General features: G+C 45.1%; 1 protein-coding gene across 3 annotated transcripts in view; it reads right to left on the bottom strand.

The window, feature by feature from the left end:
* CACNA1C (calcium voltage-gated channel subunit alpha1 C) overlaps positions 1 to 14,210 on the bottom strand; it is a 647,070-nt gene that overhangs the window by 217,935 nt on the left and 414,925 nt on the right. For all 3 annotated transcript variants that reach the window (XM_037846263.1, XM_037846264.1, XM_037846262.1), the window contains exon 5: positions 11,684 to 11,823. In XM_037846263.1, the coding sequence (XP_037702191.1) occupies positions 11,684 to 11,823 (140 nt within the window). The remainder of the gene's footprint in view (positions 1 to 11,683; positions 11,824 to 14,210) is intronic.

Raw genomic sequence — 14,210 nt, 5'->3', positions numbered from 1 at the left:
CTACCACAGCCCACAACAGCCCCTGGGGCAGCCTCAGGGAGAGGGCAGTTGGCTGGGAGGGAGCCCTGAGATTCTGCAGGCTCACCTCCCTCTTGGGGTGCCTGAGAGGATCTAATGGGTGTGAGGGAGTGCGGATAGCAGCTCCTAGATCACACACAAACAAAGGTACCCTTGTGGTCACCACCAGGGCTTCCTTTTGGATGGGGTGAACAAGAGGCCTGACTGCCCGCCGGGTAGCTGGGTGACCTTGAGAAAGCCACTGGACTTGTGTGGCTACGGCATTCCCATCTGTAGAATGGGAGACCTGGTTGGACGGGATATTTCAAGTCCCTTCCCACGCAGAACTTCCTGTTTCAGGGAAAGAAATGGCGGAGCAGTTGCGGCAGAAAGGAATTCCAAAGGGGGTGGGGTTACATCACACGATCCCAAGAAGATGTTGGTAAAAGCAGGGTGTGGGGAGGGAAGCAGTGTGGATTCGAGTCTCTGGTCTGGCTTGGGGAGCCCCCCTGGGACTCAGTTTCCAAAATATGTAAATATCAGGGATTGCGTTACATGAGTTCCGAGTATCAGCTCTAGACAGGTTTTCTTTCATCAAATCTGGAAGGATGAGTTGTCCTTAAGTCCAAGTGAGGGTAACGAGATATTTGCCAGAAGAATCTCTGGTTCTGGAACTCTCCTCCTCTCTAGCCTGGGGAACATAATGGGTGACTGCAAATCCACTGTGGCTCAGCTAAGCGAAAAGCAGATATCAGGCAGGATGGCATGACTCGTTTGGAACCAGCCAAGTGTGGAAAAACCTAGAAAAGTTGGTTTTAATAGCTCAAATATGCCCTCAATGGAACTGATTAACTGGCAGCATTTGCCTGTCACTCTGGCCAATTCCAGTTACTGATCCCATTCTGCAAGTTGAATGTGGTTCACCTAGGCACTCTAGCACTCTGGTGAGTTTTAATTTTGCACCGGGAAGCTTTAAGTCAAGGATCCATTCAATCTGCAACAACAAAATAAGTGTTTCGTGCATGCAATGTTAGATCATCTGGCAGCATGCTCAGGAGAGACAGAAGTGTCCAGATGTGGCCTCCAGAATGGAAGTTGTGTAGGGTGGGAAAGCAGTGGTCTGCTCTGTTCTGGTTCTGGCCCCAACTCTGCCACCAGCTAGTGAGTTGGTGAACCTCCCTGGAACTCAAGATCCATCATTAGTTCTCATGCACTTTAGTAGATTTCCAAGACATCCAGCTGTCTCTTTGCAGTGCAGTCTTTTGAACATTTCTAAGGGAGCAGAAACACCCAGAAACCCTAATTAGGGTGGTCCAGGCCCCCCGATAGCCTGCTCCTGCTGACTTTTCTCACGTGGCTCTCTCCACTTCCTTCACTGCGGTGGGACTGCTGCACCCACAGACCCACGTGCCAGGCTGCACTGGCCTGGCTTGGAGACCCAAACAAGCAACTTTTTTTCACCCAAATGTCCTTCCGCCCCAATCTCCATCCCTTCCTCAAATTCTTCCTCCTTCTTAAAACTTTCCAGACTGCCACAGGCTCTGGTAAGGTCCTGGCCTCCTTAAAGCCACTTCATTTTTATACTATACAAGTCAAACAATCACACACAGCTCTCTGCTATTTTTTGGTCTTAAGTTGCTATTGAGCTCTTGAATATTCTTTGGCTTTTAAAGCATCTGTTTTGTCTTGATACTGGACTTGTCATATATTTCTATTTTACATCCCTAATAATATAATGTAATGTAATTAAAATAACATAATTATTTTAATATAAAATAATGTAACATATTAATATTAACTAATATTAACTAATATGCCAATGTAACACTGTAACATAATGCAATGCAACATAAGGCAACCTAATATAATGCAATGCACGGTAACAGCGAACACTTCCTAAGCATTTACTCCAAGCAAGGCACGGTTTAAGTGCATTGTGTGGATTAACTCATTTGGTCTTTCTGACAAGATATGAAGTAAGTTCTGTTGTTATCCCCATTTTACAGATAAGGAAACTGAGGCACAGAGACACTTAGTAACTTCCCCAAGGTCACTGAGAGAGTAAGTGGTAGAAGCCAGGCTTGATTCAAAGGCTTATGATCAAAACATTATACGCCTTCTAAATCCTATCCACTTCAACGGGTATTTGTCGGTCAATTGGTGCTGATTTGTTTTCAGAAAACAGTTCTAACCTGAGCAAGGAAAAAAAAATAGGAAGAAAAAGTTTGATCCCTTTCCACTGAAGAATTGCTAACTGAAGCAAACCCTTATTTAATGGCAAGCTGTCTTCTATTCTATGTACTTCCTGATATAACTGTTAACTGAGAAAAGAGACATCTTAAAAGAGCTAATTTTATAAAGTTCACATCCTAGGAAAAATAATATCCTGCCCAAAGCTTTGAAGCATTCACATCTCTGGACAGTTGGGCATATGCCCTGTTTGTCTCTGTGTCCTCAGTGCCTGAATTAGTGCTTGGCTCAAAGCATGTGCTCAGTGGATGCTGTTGGTGAATGGATGGTGCTTCCCAAGCCTGGGGCTGGGCTTGCATGGCCACGACTGCTCAATCTCCATCACCATCAGATCCAGCTCGGGCTGTTCCGAGCTTTTGTCAAAGACCCCATGAGTGTAAAAGGCACTTTTGCACCTCCACCTGCCTGCTCCCTTTGATTAACCCATCCCTGAGAAGTCTTCTCCAGGGGGGCATATGAGATTATGCAGAAAGTATAAAATAACCCCTCACTTAACTGCTCCACTAAGAAACGTACTCCTTTCGTATACCTTGCACATATTTAAACACAACTCTCCATGTTTATTGTTCACGTTTATTATACAATGTTTCTTGTTCACGTTTATTATACAATGTTTCTTGTTCCATATGGTTTATCCTTTGGTACAATATGCATCCTTCAAAGCACTTCTGCTGCGGGAGAGTGGAAGCCTCACAAGCAGTGGGAACTGACTTCCTTTATGGTGGAAGACTCTCTACGATGCAAAATGATCAAAACTTCCAGTCACATAGATTTTCATAGAAGGAGTCAGTATAATTTTTATATCCATAATGTAATCAACTCCCGAGTCTAACAGATTTTGTGTATATCTCCAAGGACATTGCCATTCTCCTTCCTTCCATTTCACAATTTCCAGGAATGCCCTTCCTTGGTTATCCTTCAAGAGCCACCCCAAATGCCACCTCCTCCAAGAAGCTCTCCAGATTGTCTACCTCACCCCTATCACTCCTCAAAGTATGGGGTCCTCAAAAGCACACTTCTCATGGAAGTTATCTCCTCTTTTCTAAACTTCCTTTTTGACTCTTTAATTTTTATTCTATAACATTGTTTTTATGAACACTTTTCTACTAGACTTCAAGCTCTCTGAGAACACGCTTAACTTGTGACTCTTCTCTGTACCTGCTACAATGGCTAGCCAAATTTCTTACATAAGGTAGGTACTCAGTAAATTTTGTTGAATGAATTAATAAATGACTCACGTACTTGTACTCTCACACTCATGTCTCTCCCTCATAATCGGTGATCATGAGACTTCACTGGCATTTAATAAACATATGGGCATTTAAAAAACAATGGCAGACTCTTAGGCCCTTACCACTCTTGACTTAGAGTTGCAGATCCCATAAACCACCCAAAAAACCTATTGTTAGAAGAAATAACATCCTACCTAATATCATAGAATTGTCATGAGGACCAAATAAGAAGTGAAAACCCTTTGGAGGCAGGTTTACAATGGAAGGCCTTTAGCATTAATGTTGTTTTAGCGAGCTGCTTAGTTCTCAGGCACTGTGGTTTGCAGTACAACTGCTTGGCTATGAAGGGATCCGTGTCACAATATCCTTTCATTCTATGAATATGTATCTGGCATTGTTGAAGATGCTGAGGATGCAATGGGGAATGAAACAAGCAAAAACTTGCCCTCACAGAGATTACCTTCTAGTAAGGTGAGGTGTAACAAACAAATGAACAAGTAAACATATAGTATGGCAGAAGGTAAGCAGTATAGGCTAACTAAGGCAGGGAGGGGGACTGGGGAGCGTGACGGGGCTGAAACAGGGTGGTGAGGGGAAGCCTCTCTAGTAAAATGACATCTCAGCAGGGACTCGAGGTGCGAGGATTTGCCATGTGGATATCTGGGTGAAGGGCATTCCAGACAGAAGGCATAGCAAGTGCAAAGGCTCTACATGGAAGTGAGCTTGGAGCTGCAGGAATCGCGAGGAGGCCGCTGAGGCTGTGAGGAGGGAGAGAGGTCAAGGATGTGGGAGATGAGGTCAGAGAGGACAGAGGGTGAGATCACATAGGGCCTAAAAGACTTGGCTCTCGCTCAGAGTGAGTTTGGGCAGCCTTGGGGGGTTCCAAGCGGGGCAATGACATGATCTGACTTGTATTTTAAGAGAACATGCTGGATGCTGTGTCAGGACTAGGCTGCTGCCAGGACGAGGGTGGAAACAGAGAATCCTGGTAGGATGCTACTGCAGTAACCCAGGTGAGAGATGATGGTGGCTGGCACTGGGGTGGACGTGGAGGTGGTTAAGAGTCAAGTTTTGGATATATTTTGAAGGAACAGCTGATAGGATTTTCTGGTAGACTGAATGCAAAGGGTGAGAGGAAAGAAATGAGTCAAAAGATTTTTGACCTGAGCAGCTATCAGGATGGACTGATATGCACTGAAATAGGAAGGACTTTGGAAAGATTGAGCGTTCAGTGACGGACATGCTAAGTTCAAGATCCCATTGCATAGCAATGAAAGGAATGGAGAAGGCAGTTCGGTGTGCAAGTCTGGATTTTAGAGGAGAGGTTTGGACTGTTGGCATGCAGTTGGTAGTTATCGGAAGACATAAAGATGATATGTAATGCCATGAGACTGGACATGATAACCAGGGATGAGTTATCATGTGATCATGTGTATCATGAGTGTAGATAAAGAAGTCCACAGATTGAGCCCTGGAGGTCCCCAACATTAAGAGAATGAGAAGATGAGGGGAAATCATCAAAGGATTCTGAAATGGGAGAGCAAGTGAAGTAAGGGCAGAACTAAGAAAGAACAATGTTCCAGAAGTCAAATGACAATAGTGTTTCAAAGACAAGTGACAATCAACTGTGTCAAATGTTGCAGATAGATCAGGTAAAATGGCACTGGAGAACTGACCACTGTCTTTATTGGCAAACTCTCTCAGCATTTGTTTATCTGTGAAAAATTTAAGCTCTCCCTCAAATTTGAAGGAGAGTTTTGCCGGATAAAGTATTCTTGGTTGGAAATTTTTCTCTCTCAGAATTTTAAATATGTCATGCCACTGCCTTCTCGCCTCCATGGTGGCTGCTGAGTAGTCACTACTTAGTCTTATGTTGTTTCCTTTGTATGTGGTGAATTGCTTTTCTCTTGCTGCTTTCAGAACTTGCTCCTTCTCTTCAGTATTTGAGAGTCTGATCAGAGTATGTCTCAGAGTGGATTTATTTGGATTTATTCTATTTGGTGTTCACTGGGCATTTGTGCTTTGTGTATTTATATTGTGTAGAAGGTTGGGGAAGTTTTCCCGAACAATTTCTTTGAATACTCTTTCTAGACTTACCAGTCTCTTCCCCTTCTGGGACACCAATGAGTCTTAAGTTTGGACGTTTTATCTATCGCATCCCTGAGATCCATTTCGATTTTTTCAATTTTTTTCTCCATTCTTTCTTTTTTTCTCTCATTTTCTGTTCTGTGGTCCTCTAGGACACTGAGTTGTTGTTCAACTTCCTCTAATCTTGTATTATGAGTATCCAGAGTCTTTTTAATTTGGCCAACAGTTTCTTTTATTTCCATAACATCTTCTACTTTTTTATTTACTCTTGCAATGTCTTCTTTATGCTCTTCTAGGGTCTTCTTCATGTCCTTTATATCCTTTGCTGTGTTTTCATTCCTCGATTGTAGTTCTTTGATTAATTGTGCCAAGTACTGGGTCTCTTCTGATATTTTGATTTGGGTGTTTGGAATTGAGTTCTCCATATCATCTGGTTTTATCATATGCATTAAGATTTTCTGTTGTTTTTGGCCTCTTGGCATTTGCTATGCTTGATAGGGTTCTTTCAAGTTGTAAAAAAAATTACCAATCTAATTTTTCAGAAATACAAGTTGGTGGCATACACTTTCTCTAACTAACCAGCAGATGGTGTCTGCAAGTCACCTATACCCCTCAAGTCAGTTCTCCTCAACTTTGTCCTTGTGGTGTATGGGGAAATGATTCTTGTGGGGTTCAGTTGGTGAACTCAGTTTGGGTGTGTTGCTGGAGCCGTCTGCCCTGAATGTGGGGCACGTGTCTGGGTGGTCAGGGAGGCAGGGCAGCTTTAATAGTCAAACCCCCCAGGTGTTCCCGGAGATTCAAGGCCGCTGCAAGAGTCTGAGCCTTCATTTCAGTTCTGCCCCAAACTCTCTCTGTCGCTGACCCACAAACCACCGGCATTGATGTAGCGTCCCTGGGTTTTCCGAGCGGGCGTCCCTGGGTTTTCCGAGCGGGCCCCCCTTCTCAGCTGTGATCTTCCAGGACCTCTGCTGAGGGAAGGCTGTGCTATGTCACAAGTGCGCGCCATCCCTCAAGGGAAGCCCTGGGCCGCCGGGCCGTGCAGGGGCGCTCTCAGCCTGATGCAAAGATGGCTGAACGGGGAGTCTCCACCCCTCCCCTCTCCTCACACAGTTCCTCCTTCCCAGCTCCGGGACAACTGGCACGGCTCTGGGCTGTGGGCACAGCCCCGGGCAAGCAGCAGGGTTTCTTTCTCCGTCCGGCTCTCCCCTTCACTCCCCTGGCCCTGAGGGAATCTGCAGCGGGCTATCCTCCACGCCAGACACCGAGAGGCCGGCTCAGCCCGCTCCTGCTGTGTTTCCACTGTCACAACTGCAGCCGCTCCTGGGTTTTTCCCTTTTTTTTTTTTTTTTTTTTTAAAGAACCAGTCCGTCTCCAAACGTCAACCCCTGGCTTCCCCACACCGCAGCATGGCCGCGGGTCTTGGGTCTTTCAGCCGGCTTACTCACTCGTTTCAGAATGCAGACTCCCGTTTTCACCACGTGTACGGCCCCTGTGGTTCTAGCAGACCTTGCCCAGCCGGTGCATCACTGAAACCTGTATTCTGGGTCACTTTCTGGTTTTTATCTAGTATTTTTCACGGAGGTGTTTTTTTGCCCTGTCTCACCTAGCCGCCATCTTAGGTTCTCTCACCACTGTCTTTAGTAATGTGAAATCATTGGAGATCTCGGTCAGGGAGAAAGCATGATGGGAGTGGGTTCAAGAGAAAACGGGAGGACATGAATTGGAGAGAACAGAACTCTCTTAAAAAGTTTTGCCAAAATACAAAAGGAGGCAACCTAAAGTTATAACAAAATGGAAGGAGGAGAAATCTGTCTAGGTTTGCAGTTGTAGAAGATACTGTTGACATTTTTCTAGACAATGGCAACTGAACTAGTAGAGTGCACTTATTTTCCTTAGTCTACATATGCCACTATTTCAAAAAGCCACAAAGTCAATTGATTTTCGATGAGGGTGCCAAGTCCATTGAATGGGGAAAGAATATTCTCTTTAACAAATGGTGCTGGAACAACATGCAAAAGAATGAAGTTGGACTCCTACCTCACACCATAAACAAAAATTAACTCAAACTGGATCAATGACCTAAACGTAAGTGCTAAAACCATGAAACTATTAGAAGAAAGCATAGGGATAAATACTCACAACCTTGGATTTGGCCATGGTTTCTTAGATATGACACCAAAGGCACAAGCAACAAAAGATAAAATAGATAAATTGGACTTCATCAAAATTCAAAACTTCTTGTGCATCAAAGGACATTATCAACAAAGTGAAAAGACAACTTAAAGAATGGGAGAAAATAATTGGAAATCATATATCTGATAATGGCTTAATATGCAAAAAATATAAAGGGCTCCTACAACTCAACAACAAAAAGATAAACTACCCAATTGAAAAATGGGCAAAAGACTTGAGTAGACATTACTTTAAAGAAGATATATAAACGGCCAATAAGAACATAAAAAGATGCACAACATCATTAGGGAAATGCAAATCAAAACTACAATGAGATACCCCTCACATCCACTAGGATGGCTATTATCAAAAACAAAACAAAACGAAACAAACAAATAAAAATGGAAAAAAACAAGTGTTGGTGAGTATGTAGAGATATGGAACCCTCATGATTTACTGGTGGGAATGTAAAACGGCGCAGCTGCTGTGGAAAATAGTTTGGTCATTCCTCAAAAAGTGAAACATAGAATTACTATATGGTTCAGCAATTCCAGTCCTAGATACATACCTCAAGGAACTGAAAACAGGGATCCAAACAGATACTTGTACACTAAAGTTCATAAGGACATATTTACAATAGCCAAATGGTGGAAACAACCCAAGTGTCCATCAACAGATGAACAGATAAGCAAAATGTGCTATATCCATACAGTGGTATATTATTCAGCCATAAAAAGGAATGAAGTTCTGATATAGGTTACAACATGGATGGACTTTGAAAACACTATGCTGAGTATAAGTAGACAGTTGCAGAAGGACAAATATTGCTTGACTATTTATATGAGATATCCAGAATAGGCAATTCATAGAGATAGAAGGTAGATCTGAACTCACCAGGGAATGAGGGGAGGAAGTAATGGGGAGTGCTTGCTTAAAGGGTACAGAGTTTCCGTGTGGAGTGATGACAAAGTTTTAGAAATACAGAGTGGTGATGGTCGCACAACATTATGAATAGAATTAACATCACTGAATTGTATACTTAAAAGTGGTTAAAATGGCAACTTTTATGTTGTATATATCCTACCACAAAAAATAGTAATAAAATGCTGCACAGATCCTATTCCAGTGAGAAAGAGTGAAGGACTGAATAAGTCGTTTCTTTCACCTCCAAGAGGAGCCACCTTCTTTTTATTGATGGCCCACAGAAAACAAGACACCATTGTTGGTCCTGTGCATGAGCTGCAACAAATGCAAAACCATCTGTGTTATCCTCATTAATGACATTTGAGGTGTTCCATCATGTCCTTATCTTCTTGATGAGAGAATTCCAAGGGGTTACCTCTTTCTGACCACCACAATATGGTTCTACCATTATTCAAAAGCAGATAGAGACAAACACGTTCTTCAGGAAGTTTTTTCTTTAATGGGACCCTAGCTACTCTTTCCAATCTAATCCTCCCTGTCAATGCACTGAGTTCTGAGTGGCTTTCCATCATATGCATCTCTAAGAATCGCTGTACTAGAGTAATTACAGTAACTATTTCTGCTGAAAACAATCTCCGCAATCTCTTCATGGTGGACTGTATTATTTGTTCACAGTTATCTGTCCCCTCTTCACCCTTGCAATGCTTCTCTGTAGGTACAGTGTACATCTCTTTGAGCTTACCCATGTGATTTGCTTTGGCCCATGGAATGTGAATGGGTGTGATATAAGTCACATGCTAGCATAAGCTTTAGGTATGCTTGAGTGGTGTCACCCTAGGACTCCCTTTTGAGCTTTGCCTTCTGCCATGAGAACAATGTGGCTGACGACGCAGTGACTGCTCGTTCAACCTGGGTTCTGGCATGAGATAGCACTCAGAGTCTGGTCAAGCCCAGAGCCCAGCTGAGCCCAGGAGGGCTGCAGCTGACCTGTGGGCCTCATGTAACCTGAGCCAGGTAAGAACGTTTGTTGTTGTTAAGTCACTGAGCACTTGGGATTGTTTGTTCTGCAGCAGAAACAGACCGATACATGCTTTTATTAAATTGCCAAGTTCCTCAAGTGAAAGGACCATGTTTATTCTTTATGATGCCCCAGCACACACCACAATGAAACTGGAGGCCCCTAATAAATACATTCATGGTGGGGTAAGATTCATTATTGTATTATTTGTTCGTAATTATCTGTCCCCTCTTTTCCCTTGCAATGCTTCTTTGAAGGTACAGTGTACGTCTCTACTCCTATTAGCCCCCATGATCTTCTTGGAAGTTGGGAATTAATTCATAGTTTCCACCACTGATACATTGGCTGTTACCATCATAAACTCTGTTCAAAGTCCCTCTCACCCAACCCGATTCCTGTCTATTGAGTTTTGGCAATTGACCCAGAAAACCTAGATAATTTAGGCTTTGCAAAGGGGAATTTGGCTATGGCTGTTCCTATACTGTTTCTGTCCCTCATGCCCACAAATAGTAAAAGCCAAGTAGAGAAAGTCTGCTTTAGATGTGCTCCTGAAAAGAAGAGATGCCACGGGCTTTGCCCCGGGGGCCAAAACAAAAAAAACTACGCCTACCTTCTTTATTCAGCAAATTCCCCTACATTTGGGAAGACCCTGTAGGCATTATGCAGGAATCAGGAACCAGATAAGGTCTGAGTCCAGGCTTCAAAGGCTTATAATGTAATCGGGGAGACAGGCTGTACATGTAAAAGTCTTAGCTGATCTGAGTTACAGAACCACTTAATTCTTTAAAAGAGGTCGTGATGTGGTGCTGTCAGGAAGAAAGCTGGTCTGAAAGTCAGGAGACCTGGTTCTAGCTCTGGCTCTGCTGCTAGTTAATTAAGTTACTTTGGGAAGACCTTTTCACAATATTTAGTCTCAATTTCCAGGGGCAAAAGGGATTGATGGAAGATCCCACACTTCTGAGGAGTTATGCCTGTAAGAGAGATCGCCCAGCAGCACAGGGGCAACCAGGTGGTCCAGGTAGGGGAGGCTGTGTGTTCTGAGGACCTCTTTCTTCTCCTGGACCTCCACCCGCCCCACCCATTTCCAAGCTAGTCTGGTTCCAGCTCAGTTTTAGGTACCTTCTAGGCCTGGAGTCAATGGAGATCCAATGAGGCTGACATGAAAGTGTGAATCCTCAGAAAACAAGCCCAGGGTTGTTCTCATACAGCTCAAAGCGAGCAAGGAGGGGTTGAGGGAGGAGTTCTCCTAAAGCAGCTCCTTGGGCTGGGGTTTGCACAAGCTGATGCCGGGTGCCCCAGTCTAGTGTGCTCATTGGCAACAGGACGGGCTTCTGGAGGAACGATGGAGGGGGAGACGTCTATGTGCTTCACAGTGTGACAGGGGATGTCTCTCCAAAGAAGCCGTCTGCCTGATTGAGAGAGCAGAGCAACCTGCTCCTTGGGCAAAACCAGTTCTCACAATGACGGGAAGTGTGCCCATAAACAGGGTGCTGGAGCCAGGGACACCCCGTATGACACGAAAGGACCGGGCTGGGTGAATGGCAAAACAGCACTTGTAGATTGTTCACTGGTGCTTTTCTGATTGCTATTATTTTTTATTTTGGAAAAATACAGAAAGTAGAGGCAATCTCATTGCATATAATACACTGTGAGGCTTGGAGACTAGGTGTCTGAGTTCACCTGGCCCTCCTGCTACAGAGGTATTTAAATTCCCAGCCCCAGGGCCTTGCAGGAGGTTGCTCAGTGGCCACAACTGTTTTCTCTGCCTCGCTGTTGGCCAGGTGACTGGCGTGAAGTTTTACTGGGTGTTTACAGGAGCAGGGGCCACAGTGAGTTTTAATGTACTCACGGCAGAGTTGGGTTCTTTAGAGCAAAGGGACTCATTTAAAAACCTCCGTTTATATAGCCTCGGCCCTTTTGCAAAGCGCTCTCGGCGATCCGGTGTGGGTAGGCGGAGGACAGTGACAAGTTAACGGAAAACAAGAATAACGGCTCTACTTACTGGGGACCCCGGACACCAGCCGCAGGGGACGCAGCACTCGGAAAGCCCTCAGCGCCTTCACGTCAAAGCCAGCCCCTTTCCCTCCGAGGGCGTTGGCCCCGTCTGCTTTGGTTGCTTGTTCTAAAATTGCACTAAAAAGCCTGAAAGAGAGGAAAGAGGGAAGGAGCGGTCACGTTAGTGTTTCGCTGTCCAGCTGGGGCTCTGAACTCTCTGCAGGTAGGAGCTGGAACAGCAGGGATGGCAGGTCCGCCAGCCGGGAGCGAGTGCCACAGGTGTGTGTAAGGGAGGGTCCACAGGTAACTGTGAGTGTGACGCTCTCTCAGAGTGGGGGTTGCCCATGCCAAGGGGTCACCATGCCCCCGAGAGGTCTGGCAGGCCCTTTGCCTTCGTACAGATGTGAGAACACACCTGGCGCTCAGCGAGCTGGGCAGGCCCTGGACAAGGTGTAGAGCAGGTAGAGTTGGCCATCAGTGTCCCCGGCTCTCTGTGATCCCCTCTGCCACCCTCCATGGTGTCCTAGGGTCCCCTCCCATGGGTGCCAGGACACACATACTCTCTCCTCCCTGCCCACCTCCTCCCTCCCAACGACACTGCCCCTTTGATTTGCTCCTGGACACAACTAAATGATCCCACTTTGTGCCAGGCACATAACAGATGCTTGTGAAATATATGTTGAACAATTAATGAAGGATTGAATGGCTCAATGAATAAGTTTCAAGAAGAATCAAAACCCCACATAAGGCAAGTCACTGAGATGTGGAAATTTCAGCTCTACCACATTGTGCCTGGGCTTGTATATTCATTCCTACAACAAGCACGGACACCTGCTGTGGGCCCGGCACTGGTCCAGACCCTTTGTCCACCGAAGAGACAAAGTCCTCACCCTCGTGGAGTTTACATGTTAGTGGCGAGATGGACAATGAATCAGATAATCAGTCAATATGTGCATCAAATGTTAGAAGGGGAATCTGGAGAGACAGGGTGGGAGGCCAGGGAAGGGGCTCTCTCCTTGGGCGACATTAGAGCAGAGACCTAGAGACAGTGAAGGGGTGAGCCGTGGCGCTCTCTGGGGAGACTGTTCCAGGCCCCGAGGAGGAGCAGGCTGAGCACGGGACCAAAGGAGGTCAGTGTGGCTGGAACGGAGCAGGTAGATGGGGGCGTATCTGGTGTATATTTTACACTTACTGATCCCTCAATTCAGGTTAGCTCAAAAGTCACATGTGACAGATGATACTATATACACATTTTTTTTTTTTTTTTGAGGGATTTTGCTTTAAATGTGAGTAGAGGAAAAAAGGTGGTTACTGGAGGGGGGCGTGAGCTCAAGAGAGTTTTGTTTGTTTCTAAATGGGAGACGCTATTGCATTCTTATATGTAATGGAAGTCATCTAGCAGAAACAGAATTTGATGATGCAGAATGCAAGGGAACAGTTACTGGAAGGATGGAGCCTTTCAGGAGGCACAGGTGAGATCTGGTACCCATCGCGGGGGGCTGGCCTTGGGTAGGGGCAGGGGCAGTTTATCACGGTTCAGTAGGAAGGTACTTTATAGGGGTACAGATGTCACTGGGGAAAGTGCCAAAGTTCTCTCTTGATTGATTCTATTTTCTCTAGGAAACAAGCAGCAAGATCATCAGCTAACAATGTGAAAGGGAAAGGGGATTTTGGAAGTTTGATGTGGAATAACCATGGAGGAATCAGGGAACTTTGGCCCTTGAGGAATAGGCTTGCCGCTCTTAAATGATTCATGCCCCAGAGAAATGGATCTAGAAACAGGGATGGGGGTGGGGTGCGGTGGGGGCTGCAGCTGGGGGCTTAGTATTGTAGGAGCTCAGAGCCAGGTAAAGCCCATTGATGAGGGAATGGATCTAGGTTATGGATTTTCAAACTATGCTCCATGGAACCCCTTGGGGACTTTTCGGCAGCTAGGTTAGAGCTGAGTGGGTAGGGTTCTGGCTCCCCCACCCCAGATTTAATGAATAGAGTGGCTTGCCTTTTATCTGTTTTATGTATTGCACCTCTGAGTAAAACTTTGTTTGAACAATGGGTTCTTGCAGCTAAAAAAGTTTGACAGCCCTGGCCAGGTAATAGCCTCTCTCAGCTCTAGATTCTTTCACTTCAGGTTGGCAACTTGATGGTTTCATGTATTGGTTGGCGATGCCTTGAATCCCAGGCAGAAGTTGCCAGAAGTGGGGAGACTGGTCTCCTTTTTCAACGGGAGAAATGTTCTTTCCACTGAACCTAGATCACTGAAACCTTGGGAAATGGAGACCAGTTTGCAGTTTGTCAAACAACGTTCCAAATCCAAACCAGACTCGGTTCCTCAAATTTCCTGGAAGAAAGCAATAGCTTATCGGAGTACAAGATGTTCATAAAATTTTATTTGGTGGAGGGAACAGAGATGGAGACAACTTTCTTCTCTTCCAAGCCCTCTCCCAACTTGATACAGACTTCTTATTACGTGTCTGCTTTTAATTTTGCAGGGGTACAAAATTCAAGAATGGTTCCAAGAGGTGTACAGGCAAAAC

Source organism: Choloepus didactylus, chromosome 8, assembly GCF_015220235.1.
Source record: "Choloepus didactylus isolate mChoDid1 chromosome 8, mChoDid1.pri, whole genome shotgun sequence".
Classification (NCBI taxonomy): domain Eukaryota; kingdom Metazoa; phylum Chordata; class Mammalia; order Pilosa; family Megalonychidae; genus Choloepus; species Choloepus didactylus.
This window is presented reverse-complemented; position numbering and strand designations above follow the sequence as displayed.